Source organism: Hemicordylus capensis, chromosome 6, assembly GCF_027244095.1.
Source record: "Hemicordylus capensis ecotype Gifberg chromosome 6, rHemCap1.1.pri, whole genome shotgun sequence".
NCBI lineage: Eukaryota > Metazoa > Chordata > Lepidosauria > Squamata > Cordylidae > Hemicordylus > Hemicordylus capensis.
The window spans coordinates 68,803,474-68,825,362 of record NC_069662.1 but is presented as its reverse complement, the minus strand read 5'-3'; the positions used below and the strand labels follow the sequence as shown (position 1 = coordinate 68,825,362).

Here is a 21,889-nt window from a genome sequence, read left to right as displayed (position 1 = left end):
AGTAGCACAAGAAAACAGTGAGCCAGTGGTACTAAGAACTGTTTGCAGTACAGGTTTATTTTCACTGATGAAGGATATTGCCCTCTTCTGCTACATATAACATGTAAGGAGAAATGTTCAAATCATGGCGTGACACCAAGTAACACACCAGGACAAGGGAACCTTGACAGTGAGGCACACTTCAGACAGGAAGCCTCTTATATTCTGTCTGCAGGGAAGCCAATAACAGGCCTCACTGGCCACAGCCAGCATCCTGTACTTTGAAACTTTAAAGCTACTGCAGTGCAGTAAGTCACAACAAGAAGCAGTGTGGAGCAGAGTCCCACTAAAGCACACTCCAACAGTGTGTATAGAAGTGCTCCGAATATATAAATACTGTGACTGTAAGCAATTCACTCACCCAGATCTATCCACCAGCAGCCTTGGAACTATCATGTGGCTCATACCACATGATAGTTTACTACCTCAATCTTGTTTTTTTATTGTTGGCCCATATCATGTGCAAGGCAGTGCTGGCCTTCTTGATTGGTCATTGATGCTACACATGTGGAAGCAGACCCTGGCAATATTGCGCAAGAATGCCACTGCCAACAATTTAAATCAGTGCACCTAAACTGGGACTGTGACTCAGCAATAGAATATCTGCTTTATATGCAGAAGCTCCCAGGTTCAATCCCTGACATCTCCAGGTAGGGCTGGGAAAGACTTCTACCTGAAACCTTGGAGAGTACTACCAGTCAAAGTACTGAGCTAGATGGACCAATGGTCTGACTTGGTATAAGGCAGCTTCTTATGTTCACTTGTAGAGTGGAAATTACACTGGAGATAATGTAAGTTCTACTGTGCAGGTGCACTGTATTAAATAGTTGCCCAACAGCTCTTAAGCAACATTGCTGCAGCTGGATTCCATATGTGCAGCAGTACAAGTCAACTGGAGATGCTGGCTTTGTCTTGTGAATGATTTGGGTCATTCTATGGAGATTACTGTGCAATTCCCCATTGGTGTGCTTCAAAGATCCTTGATCAGCTATGCCATAGTAGCTATGAGGGATTTTGTTCAGTTTTTGTGCAGCAAATAGCTAAGCTTCCTTAATATTTTGCTCATTATGAACATATTGTCAAGGTTAGTTTGGATAATAAAGCAGGCTCATAGCACTGAGAGCAGATTAAGTTCTTAAATACCTGGATCATGCCAAATTATGAGAATATCCAAATACAGGAGCAAGATGTCTCTGGTCTGAATTCGACACCTGTTTGCGCCTGTGTTGTGCCATGTATGCACTTGTAACCAATCTTAGTTCTACTCACTGCCTTATGCTTGCTTGTTTAGAAAACAGTCCCACTGAGTTCAGTGGAGCATATTCTGAAGAAAGAGTGCACTAAGTACACAGCCTCAAGACAGCTTAAGGCCACAATTTTATACACACTTGTGTGGTGGTAAACTCATTGCAGTCAAGAGGGCCTTCCATAGGTTTGGGATGCCCAGCTATGGACATGGAGGATAGGTGTATGGACAGAGGAGAACCAAATGTCAGACACACACCTTTAAGGATTCCAATGGGACATAACCGAGACCAGCAGTTAAGAATTTATTCCTGCAGAAATAGTCTCCGCAAATCAACAAGAAGGGAAGGGCAAGAAGTGAGCCCTGGACAGCTCCACTGCGCAGACGCAACAATGCTTCCTGTTTGACGTCATTCTCCCTGGGGGCCGCCGTGGTGCCGGACAGAGCCGAGCCTGTCTCATCAGACGCGCTCGGGCGTCTCTCTGGGTTCCACGAGGGGGTGGCGTGTGCTTGTGGCGTGTGGAGTTGAGCTGGCTTAAGCAAGACAAGGCTGTGGGCGGCGCCGCGGAAGGGACGACTTTGCGGCTGTCGTTGCTGTTGCCTGAGAGTTGCTTCCTGGTTGGGCGTCCTTGCCGTGAGCAGTCCCAAGTGGACCCGGTGCCCCTGCTGCCCGCCATCGAGGTTCGAGTGGGTGGCTGCGGAACCAGGAGGTACCGACTGGGGCCGGGAAGAAGCGTCTTGCGGGTGGGGTGGGGTGGGGAGGCGGAACCTGTGGTTGGGTTGAGGGGAATGTCGTCGGGCGAGCGGACGGAATCTGTGTGTTGCCTGCCGGCTGGTGCGGTTCTTGCGGGGGAAGGAGGGGGTCGGTCATGTGCCCTCGACGGGCCCCTCCTCTGCTTTCCTTCTGCCTGTAGGAAGAGTACAGACAAGTGCAGGCGGCGGCGCTCTCCCTTTGCACTCCTCGCTGGAGGAGCAGGTGATCAGGCGCTGGAGATGGCTGGACGGAGCGACTGCCGCGGCTGTTCTTGCGCTCTCTGACCCTCTTTGTGGGTGGAGTGAGTGGCGGTTCGGATGGGGCGCAGCAGGCCCGATTCTTCACCTAGCAAAGCAAACTAATTGCAAGGAGCGGCAGAGAGAGCAGGCGCCGCCCCCGCTCTCGCTCTGAATGCTGCAGTGATTGAGATTAGATTCGCCGCCGGGGTGCCCAGACGGAGGGGGCTAGCGAGGGACGGTGGCTCCTCCATGCCGCTTGCTTCCGAGAAGCTGTCGAAGTGGCACACAGCTGCAAGGCAGTGTCTGCTCTCTGGGGAGGGGGGCGCTGGTACCGGCTGGGTGTAGCAGGCCCAGGACTCCATGCCACATAACTTCTCTGAAAAGAGCAAGCAAATGAAGACCGCGGCGGCACCAGCAACTGTTACTTTTGGTGCCCTCATCTGCTAACTTGCTTAGGGGTGCTGGACTCTGGCAAGAGGCAGCACAAAGATGTGGGTCGTGGCAGTGTAGAGTTTCCTCCCGGGAAAATGCCTCTGCCAGCCCACCCACTGCACAACAGCCACTCTCCGCCCCAACGCAGCGAAATGGAGTGTGCCTATGGGGCCTGGATGCGTTGGAGGGCAACCACTGCAACAGGTGGGAGCTGTGCTCTGGGCTGGTGGGGGTATCTGCAGCTGCCATCTGCCACAGCAGCTGTCATCTGACTCAGCCAGTCTCATGGTGCACTCTGGTTGCCAAGAAGAGTGTGTGGCAGGTATTACCTGAGTTAGCTGGAGGGCAGGTGCTGCCATGGGGAAACTCCATGCCGCTGCTGCTGGTGGAGCACAACTGCCTGCCTGCCACAGCAGCTGCCCTTTGACCAAACCAGTGCTGCAGCATGCTCTGGTTTGCTAAGCAGAGTTGGATGATAGCTGCTGTGACAGGCTGGAGCCATGGTTCTCAAGGTGGCATTGAGAAATATCCATGCTGCCCCTGCAGCTCCTACTCTCTGTCATTGGCGGAGTGCAGTGCCTACTGACTTAGTCAGCCCTGGTGCACACTCTGGTTTGCTGAACAGAATATGCTGCTGTGTCTAGCCAAGTTGGAGGGGAGCTGCTGTGACAGATGGAAGCCATCCTCTAGGCTGGCACTGGCAGTGGTGGGAAGTATATACTGCTGGTGGAGCACAGCTTCTGCCGGCTGCAGCAGCCCCTTCTGACTCAGCCAGGCCCATGGCGCACTGTGGTTTGCAAAGCAGAGCACACTGGGGGGTCCAGCCAAAGTGGAGGGCAGCTGCTGCAACAAGTGAAAGTCATGTTTTGGGCCAGTGACAAGGGGAAAATTGTGCACCGCAGCAGCCATCCTCCCAAGAAGAACGTGCTGCAGGGCCCAGCCAAGGTGGAGGACCACTGCTGTGACAGGTGGGATCTGGGCTGGCAGCAGTGGCAAATATCTGTGTTGCCACTGCTGGTGGAGGGCAGCTTCCTCCCTCTGCAGCAGTTGCTCAGTCAGCCCTGTGATGCACTTGCATTGGGAACAGGGAGAGTCCAATCTGGAATCTCTCCGCCACCCCGCTGGCATGGGGTTGGGGGGTGACAGCATGGGGCTTAGTGATACCCCTCTTTGCCCACCCCTTAGGATGGCACTGTGGGTGGGTAACTAAGCAGTGACCACAGTTGCAAGGAGCTCTTTCTGGGTGCTGAAATACCATATTTACCCAAATCCAAGATAAGATTTTACCCAGTTCTTTCCTGTTAAATATGGGGGAATCTTCTTAAATTCAGAGTCTTTCTTTAATCTCTTCTCTTTTAAGGCATTGTCTTAAATTGATTTGCCTTCTATGCAGCCAAATATGGTAGTTGGGATTGGGCTCATCCAACTGAGTTGCCCTCACTGTACCTTTCAGAGGGAGAAGGCAAGAGAGTGGAGGTAGTTGCTCCTGACAGGGAGATGGTGACTTAAAAGTAGATGCAGGCAGAGGCTGCTTCTCCTTATTCTGCATTGCTCACTTTTCTGAGCATCAATCACTGCTTCTTTCCTGTCCCTGTGGGCAACAGTGGTGGGCCCAATATCCAGTGGTATCCAAATGGAATGGTTAGGCAAGTGAGCAGAAGTTTTTGAAAGTTGTGTGTTGCTGAAGTAAGGAATTCTGATGTGTTTGGCTTGTTTTATTCATGCAGGACACCCCTTCTAACTGAACAAAGGTAAAGTGTGCTGTTAAGTCAATTTCGACTCCTGGTGCCCACAGAGCCCTGTGGTTTTCTTTGGTAGAATACAGGAGGGGTTTACCATTGCCTCCTCCCGTGCAGTATGAGATGATGCTTTTCAGCATCTTCCTATATCGCCGCTGAAACATACTAGTAGGGATTCGAACCGGCAACCTTCTGCTTGTTAGTCAAGCATTTCCCCATTGCGCCACTTATGGTGGACAAAGAGGCACCTTTTAAAACTAGTGATTCTCTAATATTTAGTAGGGAGCGTGCAGCTGGCCCTGTCTGACCCCAACACAGCATTCCTCCAGTGGCTGTTGTTGGAGTCTACCTTGTGTTTCTTTTTAGATTGTGAGCCCTTTGGGGACAGGGAACCATCTCATTTACTTATTTTTCTAGGTAAACTGCTTTGGAAACCAGTGGCGTAACGGGGGGAAACGGCACCCAGGGCAAGCTCTTGCCCTGAAATTGCGCCCCCCTGCCCCCACATACCTGCGCTGGTGCCCCAGGTGCTGGTGGCGGTGGCAGGCGTCGGTGGGTCGCCCGCTGAGTGCGGCAGCGGTGGCAGCGATTCGGCGGTGCTGGTGGCGGGCGGCGACGGGTTGCCCGCCGAGTGCGGCGGTGGCTGGTGGCGCCGGCGATTCCTCTGTAGCGGCCTGAGCGGCGGCAGATCACCTGCCAGCAGAGCGATGCCGAGGCCTGCTGGCTGGCCCGGCATCACTTCCCAACTGCGCAGGCACGCAGAGAAACTGAAGTATATAGTACACTGCTCTGGGCTCCTTGGAGGAAGAGCAGGATATAAATGTAGTAATAATGATAATAATTAATAATAATTTTAAAACTTCTACCCTTGAAAGGGGGAAGAGCTATGAAATTATTAATTCTAATGTACATACTGAAAAAAGCAGTGACTAAAACAGAGTATATAGATAATGGTATAGACAGCCGTTCAAAGCTATACAGAGCTGATGCGAAGGGAAGCCCTGGTCGTCGTGGTCCAATGGATCTTGCATGCTGCCAAGCGGAACTTGGCGGTGTTAAACGTGAAGGTTGGGATTTCTTAGGAGGAGCTTTAAGAATATGACAGACAAATATAAACACGTAGCTCTTTATATAATTTTCATTTGGGTTATGCCAGACAGTTTGTATGTAGTTATAAGTGCCCATAACTAACACATCTGTTTTAAAACATGATTCATATTACAAACACTTGTCATATTTCAGTGTAACATTTAAAACTATTAATAATAATTTCTGTTAACTTGCAGATCAGAGCACCAGTGAGACAGAATAGTTACTTTAGATTTTGTTTGTTACTGATATAAGAACATTTGTAAACTATCACTGATCTGCTAATTTGATCGGTGGTTTTAACAGCATTAACTTGCTTTGCATATAACTTGCAAAGCAAGGAAACATGGATATATTCTGGGAGGAGTGTTTGTCCAAGGACTGGGGAGTGTTCTGTGACCAGCTGGAACCTATTGGAACCTGTTTCTGTTTCCTGGCCTCCTCAGGCCAAGGCATATACATTCTGCAGTTGCTGAGGCATGCCTCGGCATTGTGCCAAGTGCATCGCTAAGTGTGCACTTGGTGATGCACTTGAAGTATTGGAGGCTTAATTTTGATTCCCTTTTTTCCTTTTTAATACTTACTCTGCTTAATTTCTATAGCAAACAGCAGTAGGTTTAGCTAGCAGTGGAGGCAACAAGAGTGGGACTGGCAATGGCAACTGAAGCAGGGCCATTACTTTAGTTCTGGCTGTCAAGCAGCTGAAGTACAGGCAGAATATTAACAGGTGCTGCTTACACCTCATAGGCTAGCCAAAGTTGCATGTGTTTAAATGTCTTGGGCTCTCTGGCCTTTACAAGGAACTCAGCAGCCTTTCTCGTTTATGAAGGAGGAGAATTGATCTTGTAGTAGTGAGCATGAATTGTCTCCTTTGACAGACTGGACAGCATTGTCTGTCTTGGTTTGTATTTGGATAGGAGACATGTGATCACAGTAAGCTATTCCTCTTGGGGGGATGGGGCCATAGCTCAGTGGAAGAGCTTCTGCCTGCAGAAGGTCCCAGCCAGGTTCAATCTCTACGCAGGAGTGTGTCTCAGCCTTACCTGGAACCTCAGGGGACTCTGCCCGTCAGTGTAGACAGTACTGAGCTAGATGGACCAAGGGTGTGGCTCGATATAAAGCAGTTTACTATGAGGAATAAGGTTGGAAGGTTTTTAAAGCCATACAGGAGCACAGAGGCCTACCAACTCTGAATTAAAATGAACAAAACAGCAGCCAGAGGTAGGAAGCAGGGCCTGTGTGTGATCGAATCTGTTCTCCTATTTACCTCAGAAACATGAGTTAAAAGCATTCAACTGTAACGGTTACCCTTTCTAGACATTTATCCTTTTTTGGGAGTGAGGAAAGCTTTCCTCAGCCAGCACTGGCAAAGGCCCCTTTCACAGCTGTTTCGGGGCAACAAGGGAAGAGGCTGTTTACATCCTCCTCCCGTCTCTGCCCACTCACTGCCCCACCTTCTCCTCCCAAACATTCTGGCTGATCTGAGCGCAAGCAAGATTGACATTATAGGGCCCTCTTTGTTCTTAATTTGTAGAAATTCAAAACCTTAATTTAAACTAACCCATGAAAGCAGATTGTATGGAAGTCAGACCATCTAAAGAGAGACATTTCCCAAAGAGATTGTGTGTGTTTCTGTGCTTTCCTATTCAAATGTAAAAAACTCCATTATAATAATGGGGGGGGGGATTGTTTCATGTCTGCTTTTTGACTTTTATTCCTTATCTTAGCCATTTCCCCACATATTTGCTAAAAAAACCTGGCATACTTGTTGAGCAGGTGATCCTAACAATTCTTCTTCTAGCATGAATAGCATAAAGAGAAAGGTTTGAGAAGCCACAGAAGATTTGGTGGGACATCCGGTGAAATAAGATGGAATGCTGGTTTCTTTCCACCCTAACAGATAAAACAGGGTTGTTACACTCCCATGACTGTATAACAACTGAAGAGAGGAGGGTGGGAAGCTCTAAAAATGTACGAGGGCAGAAGCTCTGACAACATTTACACAATGATGACTGTAGCCAAGTCTCAAAAGGAATTTCAGAACATGTTTTGTTTTACAATGTAAAAGCATTCATTAGGGAGAACAGATTTGTTTTTGCAGACACTGGGCAGTATCCAGACTAAATTAGTCATGACTGTATCCCACTGAAATTAAAGCTGGTTGAAATCGGGAAGGATCATACCCCATTTGTGAAGGAGTATCATACAACCTTGTGTTCCATTTTCTCCAGGTCAGGTCAGAATCCTTGTGGTGTTTCATCCACTACACCCTTGATCATCCCCCCACCCATTGCAGTTTTTACTAATATGGATATTGGGTATGGACAAACCATACCCATTTTGCATGGGAAAATGAGAGAATTATGCATTTATTCTGCTAGAGATCAAAGAGACCTCACACAATGCTATCATTTTACTGTAACTTCATTTTATGCATCATATAGATAAAATAGAAGGGTTACCTGGAGCTCTTCTGCATGGAGCTTTTACAGTGCTTTTGCACATCAAGGCTTGGCGTGCATTCAGGATAGAATCTGGTTTCAAGAAAAGTCCAGAGGTTGTCAGGTCTCTAGGATCCAGTTCTCTAGGTCAGCCAAGCGTAGTGAGTGGTTTGGGTCTGGAGGTATGTCTAAACTGGCGGCTGTGATCTGAGCTGGAATCAGGGCTGGAGCAAAAGCTGTAGTTGATTATATGGCTGTAGTATACACGCATGCACTCATACTCGCACTTGCACACCATTTGTTATCATTTGGGCTAGAAATAGGCAAAATTGTTACTTCAGGCACCTTGCTGTTGGGGCTGACATCCATAGTTTACAAAATAATTCTTATTGCTTGATTTGATCACCGATTGGTGTGATCTCAATGAACAATAAAGTGAAATGGTTTGGACAACCTCTATGGGCTGGGGTGAATGGGCAAACTCAAGGCTTATCTGGTACACCAGGAAGACCTTCCAAGGAGATAAAGATTCTTTTGAAACTAACAACTGATCTGGATAGTGAGGCCTCGACAGACATAAAAATGGGTTCTGCACCTGCGCAGGACAACTTCAGGTAATATTGATTAGCTCCTCGCAACGCCTTTTAACTGCCTCTGCACGAACCGTGCAGTACCTATACTGGCAGTTAGGCATCAGTTGCTCAGTTTCTTTCTTACGGCTGCTGCGTTCGGACCTCGGAAACTTCATTGCTCCTTGTATAGTGAATTTGTAATTTTACTCAGAAAACGACATTTTTTGCTTACCACCTAAACATAAGCTATAAGCTTTAGCGAACACATGGATTGACTCGGATCGGCAACGATGAATGGCAAAGCCTAACGATTAAAACTCTGTCCTGTTTTTGATCTCGGATCGACAACGGCATTTGGCAATGTTTAACATTTAGATCTCTGTCCCGAATTTGTCACTAAACCTTGGAACTGAACTGTGTCCCTACTTCCCCCTGTCACGACTAGGACAAAGGTTATTAAAATATTAAAGACATAAACGTGACGGCAGCAAACTCCCATGAGTACATCTGTGAGGGAGAAGACCACCTTTAAGCGGTGCATTCGCTGCAGGGCTAAGCTTCCATCAACAGACGGTCATCAACTTTGTCTCCTCTGCCTGGGAGAAGAGCACTCCACGACTGCTTGCCCTATTTGTAAATCATTCTCGAGGCAAATTGAAGAATAGGGTGGCGCGGCTAAAGTTTTCGTTAATGGAAGACACGCTCCGCCCAACAGCCTCTTCCTCCCTGCCGAGGGCTGCTCATACGCAGTCTAAACCCTCGAACACAGCTCCCAATGCCGTGGGGACCTTTATTAAGGCTACAAAACCGAGCCTATTCAAAGAGCCCTCAGTACTGAGCAGCAGCAGCCTAAAGCGCCCGTGCTCTTCGCCACCGCCTCGTACTACAAAGAGGAAGGCAACTCCGGCTTCAGCCTCACGGCATACCACTCCATCTCCCTCAGGGTTACAGGCTGAGCCACTGAGAAACAGAGCAGGGTCCCTGTCGCCTGCACCAACCCCTTGGCAATTGCCTTCAACTCCAGCCTCGATGTCGAGCGCAGTAACACCGCCTCGACATTGAACTCATAAATGGCACCGCGGTGATGCCACCAAGATCAAAGATCGCACTGCAACTAAGTTGAAGCGGGGCATTCCTTCGACATCGAAAACACTGACTCCACTGTCTAGGGCTCCAGAACCACCCTCAATATCGGCAGCAGCCTCTCCTTCGACATCAAGAATTGCTCTGAGCGCTGATGTTGAGACATCCCCTGCAAACGGGGAATACATAGTGCCTTCTCAAGCTGAACGGGCATTCTTGGATGATGGCATGCATGCATGTTGAAGTTACACCAGCGGAAGGGAGGGTAGAGATAGACCCTGACCTCCTACAACTCCTTCACTCTGGGAACACAACCCCTTCCACCTCTACTTTCCAGGGGTTTATTCCCCAGGGTCTGGATGTGGATGAAGATATTAGTCTTCCTCCTCCTAAGACACCTTCACTCACTCCTGCTCAGAGAACACCTATTGGTTTGTGTCCATTGAGGGGGTGGGCTGATGCTAACATCACTTTGTCTCCTAAAGAGTGTGCATTGTTTAGGGAATGGCAGTTAGAGAGGCTAAACAGACCCCAATTTCCAGAATGCTCTGTGGCTGCCATGACTCAGACAACACCTAGTGTTCCACCTTGCACTTCAATTTCTGTTCAGACTAATACTCCTTTAAGGGAGGGACCCATGGGCATAAGTATGTTGGGGGCAATATGCTAAATCATTGTAAACTGCTTAGAGAGCTCCGGCTATAAAGCAGTATATAAATGTAAGTGCTATTGCTATTGCTAAGTACTGTACGGACCTTAGTACCACGTCTATGCAAACCTCAGGTTCAGGATTCTTCAGTTCAAGCTGCCATCTCACTGTCTTGCCCTATCACAGGCCTGCTCAACTTAGGCCCCCCAGCTGTTTTTGGACTACAACTCCCATAATTCTCAGCCACAGCAGCCAATAGCCAGGAATTATGGGAATTGTAGGCCAACATCTGCAGGAGGGCCCAAGTTGAGCAGGCCTGCCCTATCAGAACGGTTTCGATTCAGACCTCATTGCCTCCACTGTTGACACAAGGCAACCAGATGTTACGTGCTGGTCATAGGGAGACTATACCCTCAAAGTCAACTGACACCTGATGCTGTGCCTTCCTCCTCTGCTGAGGATGAAGAGGAATTCTCTTCCGACTCCTCGAAGGATAGCCCCAATGATGTTCAGAAGATGAGCTTCCAAATGACCCCAGTCCAGATGTCGTGCCTCTTCCTGCTGATTCACCTACAGAGGAGATAAGGCCTTACAATCAGCAAGTAGCTGAAATGGCAGAAGTTCTGGGTCTCAATCTCACTCAAAAGACAACAGATTCGGATGACCCCGTTTATAATTTCTTTTAAAAGTAATCTGGCTCGCAACCAGTTTACCTACCAATGCTTCCAGTGATCACAAAGGCGGCTAAATTGGCATGGGAGGTCTTGCAGACTTCCACAGCTATTTCAAGGCGTCTGGAATCTCTATACAGAATAATGGAACAAGATAATGAATATCTAATTACACACCCAGTACCTAATTCGCTGGTTATTGACTGTGCCTCTTCGGCGAAATCAGGGAGGAGGCATACCACACCAGCAGACAAGGAGGGCAGGAAGCTTGATGTGCTTGCTAGAAAGGCTTACTCTACAGCCTGCCTATCCATTAAAATCTCAAACTACATAGCTTGTCTGGCAAAATATACTTACACTTTGTGGGAAAATCTCCATGCTCAGAGATCCTCTTTGACGTGAGAGGAATTTCAAAGGTGTTTTGATACTGTTTTTGTGAAAACCATGGCAGCTACACGCCAACAATTGGTGAATGCTAAACACTTGGCAGAGTCAGAATCGCGCTCTCTTACAACTGCTGTGATTTTGCGACGCCATGCATGGCTGTGGTCGACCACTTTGATGCAGGATATGTGTGACCGCATAGAGTCATTACAATTTGATAGAAAAGGCCTGTTTGCAGAGCAAACAGATGATACTATGGAACACTTGAAGTCTAAGTATACAGCAAAGACATTAGCAGCACAACGCTTTACAAATAATAGGTTTCAACCGTATCAACGGAGACAGAACTCTTACAGAAGGAATGAGCGCAAGGAGTATAAGAGACCCTTTAATCGATACAATCGCAGAAATTACACACAAAGAAACAAGCCGGAACAGCAGGGCCGTAATAAGCCTGCACAGCAGCCGAAACAACAACTTTCATTGCTACCAGAGCCCACAATTACCAGAACTGAAGCAACCGAAACAGTGAAGCTTATCTAACAGAACCACAAGGAACAACATAACCTTGTTGCAAAACAGATACACCACCAAACTGGCAAGCCATGCCCAAGCATGGCAACATATAACATCAGATTGCTGGGTCCTGCGTATAATCAGGACAGATTATGCTATTGAATTCAAGACTCTTCCTCAATTCAATGGGATAAAATATACCCTAGAAATGGAAACACTAGAGGAGGAAGTCAAGGTTCTGTTGGACAAGGAAGCAATTTCACCGGTTCCGTGGGCTCATGCTCTGACAGGCTTCTATTCAAAGTACTTCCAAATACCCAAGAGGGATGGGGGCATTCGCCCAATCATGGATCTCAGGTGGCTGAACCTTTATGTCAACGTAAGGAAATCTCGAATGATAATGCTGCAAGCAATCCTGCCTCTTCTTCACCAGGAGCAATGGATTGCAACGTTGGATTTGAAAGATGCCTACTTTCATGCCGGGATTTAGGAGTTCCACAGGAGATATTTATGTTTCACGCTGGGCAGTTGGATCTTCCAGTACAATGTCCTGCCCTTTGGCCTGGTGACTGCCCCACAAGTGTTCACAAAATGCATGGCTGTCATCATTGCCTACCTGAGAACACAAGGAATTTCAATATTTCTGTATCTCGAAGACTGGCTTATTACAGCAAGGTCCAATACTCAATTGGATGGCCACATACAAACAGTGACTGCACTATTGAGCGACCTGGGCATACGAATCAACTGGAAGAAGTCTCACCTTACTCCCTCGAAGCGCCTAAGGTATATCGGTGCAGAGCTAGACATGGACTGCCAGAGGGCGTTCCTCCCACAGAACCGATTCCATCAAATAAAGGAGATGGTTTTACACTTTCATGCCACTCCACATCAACAGGCCAGATCAATCCAGGTCCTATTGGGCCTGGTGGCCTCTTGTACCACTACTGTTCGCTACGCGAAGCTTCGCATGAGGAAACTACAGATGTGGTACCTGGATGTTTTTCGCCCCAATGTGGACCCCCAGGGTCTACCCCTTCAAATTCCGCATGCAGTCCTAGACTCATTGCGGTGGTGGAGAAAGGATGCGAATATGCAGGGAGGGATGCTGTTTTGGACCCCGATACCTACTTGCACACTGACCACAGATGCCTCCATGCTCGGATGGGGAGCTCATTTGGGAGTCCACAGAGCACAAGGCCGGTGGAATCACCGAGAGAAGGAGTATCACATCAATTTCCTGGAGCTTCTGGCAGCCTACAAGGCACTGCAAACCTTTCAGGATGTCATTCAGGAGGGGGTACTGCAACTTCAGATGTACAATACCACCGCAATCGCCTACGTAAACAATCAAGGAGGAACGGTGTCGAAGCCATTGTGCCATCTAGGGCTCCAGATATGGAACTGGTGCATTGCACGTCACATACACCTGGTGGCTATACACATAAGGGGACAGGACAATGTCCTAGCAGACACCTTGAGCAGATCTCCCATCCTTCAGCAACACGAGTGGGAGCTCAACCCACAGTTGTTGAAGGAAATATTCCTTGCCTGGGGGACCCCGACTGTTGACCTGTTTGCGACAGCAGGAAACAAGAAATGCAGCCAATACTGTTCCAGAATGGGTGAGGGCCTCCTGTCGAAGGGAGATGCCTTCCAGTACCGATGGACGCAAAGTATGTTTTATTTGTACCCTCCGTATCCCCTGTTGAACAGGGTTGTAGCCAAGCTTTTACAGGACAACACCAGGGCGATTGTTGCCGCACCTTGGTGGCCCAGACAGCTGTGGTTCCTGCAACTCTTACGACTGTTGAACCATACGTTCAAGAGGTTGTCACAGCAGAGGGACCAGATATATCAACAAGAAGGACAAATACTCCACCCCAACCTGTCAGTCCTCAATCTGACAGCATGGAAAGTGGGTTGCTGAAGAAGATATTAAAGAATAGCAAGAGGAAGTCGACTAGGAGGAATTATCTCTGCAAATGGAGAAGATTCTCGCTGTATGCCACCGAGCACCAATTCGAACCAAAGGAGGCCTCTGTGAGGGAGGTATTGCTATACCTAACCTCCTTGAAATCCAGTGGATTGGTCAATGCGTCCATAAAAGTTCATTTAGCGGCCATTTCTGCTCATCACGGTGGCTGGAATCAAAAGACGGTGTTTACTCATCCTAACTGCAAGGAGTTTTTGAAGGGGTTGAGTAATCTATACCCCCCAGTAAAAAGACCATCCGACAAGTGGAGCCTCTCCTTGGTGCTATCGGCTTTGATGGAGAGACCATTTGAACCTATGGCCACTGCTTCTTTAAAGTTAATAACGTTAAAGGCTTTATTTCTGGTGGCAATCACATCTGCTAAACGTGTGAGCGAATTACTTGCTCTTCGAATGGATGAACCATATACTCGATTCTTTCCGGACAGGATAGTTCTGCGTTTGGACCCGGAATTCCGCCCGAAATTCACTTAAATGCAGACGTGGTTTTACCTACCTTTTACAGGAATCCATCCACACCGCTGGAAGCTTCTTTGCACATGCTGGATGTGCGGAGGGCCATCCTTTTCTACCTGCAAAGAACAAGAGAGATGAGAAAGACAAAGAATCTTTTCATTGCCTTGAATGGAAAGAACCGGGGCCTTCAGCCATCCCGCCAGAAGCTGTCCTTTTGGTTAGTGGAACTCCTTAAGATGGCCTATGATATACAGGGAGTCACTCTGCCATCCGCTATTAGAGCCCATTCAACAAGGGCTCACGCTGCCTCAGCAGCTCATCTTTCAGGAATAAGATTCAAGGATATATGTATGGCGTCCACCTGGTCCTCGGACCAGACCTTTGTGAAGCATTATGCACTGGACCTTCGCTCTATAGAGGCGGCACAATTTGGCAGGGCCGTTCTGCAGAGGGTGCTTCAATAGCTTGCATTGTCCACCACCATTTGGGCAGCTTGTGATTCACCCTTTTTTATGTCTGTCGAGGCCTCACTATCCAGATAAACAGGTTGCTTGCCTGTAACAGGTGATCTGTTAGTGAGGCCTCAACATTCATAAAACCCTCCCAGCCAGCCCCGCTGCAGAATGCAAGCGATTGAAACGTTACATTTCTTCGTAATACAAGCGAATGTGATGCTAATTATCATCGCCAGCTTACGGTTCCTGTGGATGACATTGACTCTTTAAACTGCCGGGCGGCCATTCAGAAACTGAGCAGCTGACGCCTAACTACCAGTATAGGTACTACACGGCTCATGCAGAGGCAGTTAAAAGGCGTTGCGAGGAGCTAATCAATATTACCCGAAGTTGTCCTGCGCAGGTGCAGAACCCATTTTTATGAATGTCAAGGCCTCACTACCAGATCACCTGTTACAGGTAAGCAACCTGTTTTTCCCGCTGGTTCCTGCCGGACTATTAGCACAGCGATAGTGGAGTGGGAGTGCTCAGCCTGAGCTGAATTCCTGTCAAGACGATTAGTGAAACTAATCCTTCATGCCAAAAGGAGGAGTTTTACTGTTCTCTTGAGAAATAGTCCTTCTCCTTAATTCACATCTGCTCAGCCAGCCTCCTTCTTTGAATAGTGAGGAGCCATAGGGTCATACCTTGCAGTTTCTTGTTATCCTGACCTTTGGTAACAGTTAACCCATGTTTGCCTGTGCTATGCGACCAACTTGAGAGCTTTACCAAATATGGGCATGTGTAGAGTTCACGATCCTGTGAACTCATAGTCAAGATGGAGATTGCAAGCTTGCAGTTCCAAGTCATATAGTGGGGTACTGTTTGTAGCCCCCAAACAATCTGTTCTAGCAACATGGAGGAGTGGAATATTTTAAGTAAATGCTGGAAAAAATGGCAATACAGACATTCTCACAGGCATATGGTACAGATTTCACTTTTATATTTTTATTCCCCCTTTCCTCCATGATGCTTAGCCCAGGGTATATGGTCTTCTCCCTCTTTTTGCCTTGCCCTGTGAAGTTGGCTAGGCGGAGTATAACCTGCTTTTTCTATATGATAACGACTCACAGTGATTCACAACAAAGAATAAAACAATCAAAGGCAAACACTAAACCGCCCTGAGCCATTTTTGGAAGGGTGGTATATAAATCAAATAAATAAATAATAAACTGTATAAAAATCCCTGTAATAGGACATTACACAACATTCAGCAAGAACTACAGGAAAAAGGATATTCTTTATTAAAAAATTATGTATTTATTTAAAAGCACAATTAAAAACCATTCGGATTCAGTTTATTACAGTGTGAGAACAGAAAACAAATGGAAACAGGAAACAGAAACAAGGAAAAAATGCAAAATTACAGGAAAACCAATGCAGCTTAAAGTTTACATCACATCCATTTATGATATTACGGATACACTAAATCAATACTCGGAGATCAAAACTTGTCCAGGGAATCAGATTGAAGATCTAACCAGCAGGCCCTGGTGCAAAATTTTGCAACATTAAGAGTAATGACTGTGTTGGAATCTGGAAGAAGAGAGAGATAAATTTTATCTGAAGTGCCAGGGAATTTCCTTAAAATTGGGCTTATTAAAACACCACTACCATTCAAAATACAGTTTAAGAATAAAGTTTCAGATTAACAGGGAGAAACCGTAAGGACTTGCTTGAATAGCCATGTTTTATTGTTTTCAAAACCCAGGTAGTGATGTAATTATGCAGAATTCTAGCTGAATATTTCATGATCCCCCTTCTACAACTGAAAAGAACCGTTCTCATCTCATCTGTTGTACCTCACACAGTGGGTGGGACATAGAACAGGACATCCAGTATATGTCTCGGTGTCTGGGTAGGGTTCAAATAGGAAGAGGCAGTCCTCATGATATTCTGGTCTGAGGCTACATAGGGCTTTAAAGTACAGAATTGGCCCTTTGAATTGGTCAGAAATTACTAACGACAATGAAATAAAACTGAAATACATTGCTCTGGTTTTCAGATTCCAGTTAATAATCTGGCAGCTGCATTTTTGGGAACAGTTCTACAGGTTTTGCATAACTTTTACTTAATGATTTTGCCATTTCTAGATATATATTTTACTATTCACCTAACTTTCCCTTACTATTTGTATTTACTGTAGTATGGCAACCAACTGGGAGGATGTCTGGTAGGCTGAACATGAGTTCTCTCTCCATGTGTATGATTGTGTATATGTGTGTGTGTTCTCTCTCTCTCTCTCTCTCTCTCTCTCTCTCTCTCTCTCTCTCTCTCCTGCTTAGTTGCTGCAGGTTACTTTAAAATTCTACTTCTGTAAGTCATTAGCTGGATATAAAATGAAAGGTTATTCCTAGTTCCAGCTAGTCAGAGTTTTGACTAGCAGAGCAGAATTTTTGATGCAATTTTAAACACATTTCTAACATTTCCCCAGAGCATCCTATGGGGGTTTGGGGGAAGGGTTAAACATTTGTTAAAAATTGCCCACTTACCAATTTCTTTTGCAGGTTGGGTGGTAGGTAGCACCCATCATGCCCTACCACCCAACCCACTTTGGTGTCCCTAGGAGCTACCCATGGGGGACAATTGGGGTGTTCCAAGTTCTCCATTGTTTCCTATAGCCAGAATACTTGAAATGTTTTCAGTGTTTCAATGAAACCTCTTGAGCGTTTTGCGCTTCAAGCTCAAAACACAAAATCAGTTTTGTGCACCCGTCTAGTGACTTTTAGTTTCATTGAGCTGCTCAAAAGAGAAGCTGCTTACTATTAAGGACTTCTAATTTTAAATGCATATGGTATTTCTGTTAGTAATTCTTCCACTGATATGGTCTACTTATGGTCTACTTGGAAATAATTTCTTTCCAGAAAATTCAGGACAGATATTTGTATTGAATACTGCACAGCAGGGGTTCTTGAACATGGGTGGTGTTAGACTGCAACTGCCATCATCCTGGGTAGAAGTTGTAGTCCAACAATTTCTGTGGACCCAGGTCTGAGAACTCCTGCTGTAGAGAGGAATGAAATGCATTACAGGTACTGTGTAATGCACTTCATTATTAGTATGGTGTGCCATTTGGAAACCAAAGGTTAACATACATAAAACTTTTATGAAGGCTATTTAAGGTCTATAAGTCTCTAGTTTTTTTTTTTTTTTTTTAACAGTGTGTGAAATGGAGATTGCTCTGTTTCTCAGGTGACTGACCAGGCCACTAGCAGCATTCCCTCTTAACAGGGATTCCCAGATGTTGTTGACTACAACTCCCAGAACCCCCAAGCAAAAGCCATGTAGCTAGGGATTCTGGGAGTTGTAGTCAACAACATTCCCCAGTCAGAGGGAACACTGGCTACTAGGCTTTTTCTTTTGCTTGCAGTAAATTCTGAATCCTGCTCCATTTTTCTTAGCTTTCATACTAACTTTATTCTGTACCAGATTGCTACTACATGAAATGGAAGTCAGTTCTGAATCTGTATTTTTTCCCCTTAATTTTTTAAAATTGTTTTATCAGAAATACAAACAAGAGACATAAGAAAACATAAAAAATAAAATAAAAGCAAGCAAAGCAAACACAATGATTCTCAGTCTGTATACACAATGATTCTACAGTCTGTATACATCAACCTGAATTCTTTCAACCAACATCTCTCGCCCCTCCTTCTCCTACTCTAAAAAGTATATAACTGCAAAACTAAAATTTGATAACTTTGAATCTGTATTTTTCATTTGCTACTAGGTTGAGCCTCAGATTATCTTGTCACTTTTTTGAGAGAGGGCTTGTCCAAGCTGAAGTGTCACCTTGAGTAGAATCCTGGGGCTGCAGTAGCTGTACTTTGTGATCAGGCCATGTGTATGTCACAGAATAATAATCTGTCTTCTATCTGTTATAATATGTATTTTTCTCTTAGGCGTACCCATCACTAGTCCCTTGTGTGAGTTCGCAATCAACTGCCAGATAGCGGTGGGGATGGGTGGATGGCGGCCAGGCCGACTGGCTGGCAGGGCAGGAAAGTGGACTGGGAGGGGGAAGAATGGACTGGGGCTGAAGGGGGGGGGGAGAAAAGACTGGGGCTGAAGATGAAATGAAGATGGGGGGAGAGATGGAGAACTAGGGGCGCAGATGTTCTGCACTGGATCAGCTAGTACACAATATTCTGTGTAAAGAACACATTAGCTCCTTTTATCCTCTGCCTAAACTATTACAGTTTTGCTGTCTGTACCCATTGGTTGAAAACAAAAATCCCCCCCCCCACTATTTCCCCCCAAAGAGCAAGCTGTTGCAGGAAACCAATAACCAGTAGGGCTGCCTCCTTTTTAAACACTCTGGAATTCTGAAGGCAGGGACTTTAATGTATATCTTGCCATTTGCTTATTTTATTGCAGTCCTTTCAGCGCAAAGCATGGCATTGTGCCCACATTCTTTTGGAATTGGTTGTTTCAGCATACAAAAACAACTTTCAGAGAAAAAGGTATTTTACTTACTAATTAAAAACTCCCTCAAAAGCTGTAACAAACAAATAGTACAATGTTGCAGTTGATTGATTTCAATAGTCTACTGATTAATGTCTTGGTTTACAATAATGAATGGGCTATACCTCCTGAAACAAACAAAAATGCAGAATGATACTGAATAGGCTTGCCACCTGAAGAGCTCCAAAATAAAGAACAGGCAGGCTGCTTAAACTCACCTTTCCCCCAGATGAGTGATTTCATGTTCCTAGAGAAACAGACCACGCTTGCATATAAGCAGCGCTGCATGGTGCAGCGTGAAGGTCTGGAGGCCGGGACAACACATTCTGGTCTCCGGGAATCCCACAATGCACCGTGCAATATGTGTGATGCATTGGGGAATTCTCCTGAGAGATGGGCGCTCTAGATGCTTGTCTCTGTGTGCGGCCGAAAGCAGACCACGCTTGCATACAAGCTGGTAGCCTGGGTTATGGTAGTGCTTGCTCCCTTAAACTCTGCTGACAGCCAGGCTTAAAAACCAGGCTAGGTGGCGCTGCCCCACTGGGATAGGGCCCAATCGCGGTGGTTCTCAGGCACAGTCTAACCCAGGCTGGGCATCCCTAGCCTGGGTTAGGCGCCGCGTAAGAATAGCCTCATTGTAAGACCTTAATAAAATAGCATTATGTGTGTCCACCAAAACATGAACAATAATTTATTAGTAATGTAATGTAAATGCAAAGTGTGCTGTCAAGTCGGTGTCAACTCCTGGCAACCACAGAGCCCCGTGGTTGTCTTTGGTAGAATACAGGAGGGGTTTACCATCACCTCATCCTATATGGCTGCTGTGTGAGAGGCTGCTGCTGTGTAAGATGATGCCTTTCAAAACCTTCCTATATTGCTGCTCCCCAATATTGGTCTGGGAAACATACCAGCGGGGATTCGAACTGGCAGCCTCTGGCTTGGTAGTAAAACTATTTCCCCACTGTATCATTTATCTAATATATTTATAGACTGCTTTTCTAAGAATTCATGGGTAGCATTCAGACTAAGTTAGCCATAACTGAGTTCCATTGAAATTTATGGGCCGTAAAAATAACTCTCAATGATTTCAGTGGTGCTTCTCATGAGTAACTTTGTCTGACTGCTACCCCATTATAAGCAATAGCGATTTCAAAAAGCAGCATTATAAGAAAACAGCATAGCTGATAATAGTATAATCTCAACCCATTTAAAACAGCACGTTAAATTAAAGTTGCTTTTTGCCCTTTGAAGTGCATCTCTTCTTTTCCATGAGTTTTTTGGTTACTCTTTGCAGTATTTTTGGTTACTCCATATTTGTACAATATTGGTATTGTAAGATGCCTTGAATAGCTTGGGAGGAGAACTGGTCTTGTGGTAGCAAGCATGCATTGTCCTTTTTGCTAAGCAGGATCTTCTCTGGTTTGCATTTGAATGAGAGACTACATGTGAGCACTATAAGATATTCTAATGAATGGGGCCGCTCTGGGAAGATCACTTGCATGCTGAAGGTCCCAAGTTCCCTCACTGATGTCTCCAAGATAAGGCTGAGAGAGACCCCTTCCTGCAATCTTGGAGAAGCTGCTGCTAGTCTGTGTAGACATAGGAACATAGGAAACTGCCATATACTGAGTCAGACCATTGGTCTATCTAGCTCAGTATTGTCTTCACAGACTGGCAGCGGCTTCTCCAAGGTTGCAGGCAGGAATCTCTCTCAGCCCTATCTTGGAGAAGCCAGGGAGGGAACTTGAAACCTTCTGCTCTTCCCAGAGCGGCTCCATCCCCTGAGGGGAATATCTTGCAGTGCTCTAGTCTAGACTTCTAGTCTCCCATTCATATGCAATCAGGGCAGACCCTGCTTAGCTATGGGGACCAGTCATGCTTGCTACCAGAAGACTAACTCTCCTCTCCGACAATACTGAGCTAGATGGACCAAGGGTCTGACTTGGTATAGGGCAGCTTTCTATGTTCTAGCTTGCTAGAAAGGCAGGACACAAAAGTTTTAATGAACAAATAAAACAAGGAAGCTTGATGTAACCATCCAGGCTCAGCAATATATGCACATTAGCACCATAGAAAAAAATACTAGTGTTCTTAACATTTTTCATATAAAGTGAGAGTAGCTTTGTCACCAGAGAGAGCCCCTCAAATTTCTTTCACTTTCATTTAATTGGTAAAACAACAAGGGATGATAAAAAGAGATACCGTATTGGCTTCTGATGAACTTTCATTAAATAGAAACTTGGGTACGGCTTGATTTTGGCCCCTCCTTTGGATGTTGTAAACATGACGTCCTCCAGCTCCATGCTGTTTCACCTCATGCACTCTACCATGAGAAAGTAAAGCATCTATGTTGCATATATTGCAATGAGCTTTCAAAGCATTATCATGCACTTTATACAACTAACAGAATTCCTTTTTCCCATTCACAATATTTTTGCATTCTCCTGCCTTTTTTGCTGGAGGTTGGATGGAAGAAGATAATAGATAGATTGAGACTTTTGTAGAATGTGCCACACCTTCACAGACCGGGTTGTTCTCTGCTCCACAGGGCTCAGCCTTCTCCTGTTTCCTGCAGGGGCAAAGGTAAACTTTTGGCTCCAATAACAAGCTTCATCATGGGAGTTGT

The 21,889-nt window shown here is 46.0% G+C and overlaps 1 protein-coding gene across 8 annotated transcripts in view; it reads left to right on the top strand.

Annotated features, from left to right (window-relative positions):
* Positions 1 to 21,889, top strand: part of PTPN3 (protein tyrosine phosphatase non-receptor type 3) — a 188,594-nt gene that overhangs the window by 13,320 nt on the left and 153,385 nt on the right. For 3 of the 8 annotated variants that reach the window (XM_053265901.1, XM_053265895.1, XM_053265890.1), the window contains exon 1: positions 6,736 to 6,759. The exons of 2 other annotated variants lie outside the window; for them this stretch is intronic. In XM_053265901.1, coding sequence (XP_053121876.1) covers positions 6,738 to 6,759 — 22 coding nt within the window. In that variant the 5' untranslated portion in view covers positions 6,736 to 6,737. Of the gene's footprint in view, positions 1 to 1,753; positions 1,996 to 6,734; positions 6,760 to 21,889 lie in introns of those variants that run through there. 3 more of the 8 variants (XM_053265898.1, XM_053265899.1, XM_053265891.1) reach the window with 2 other exon arrangements.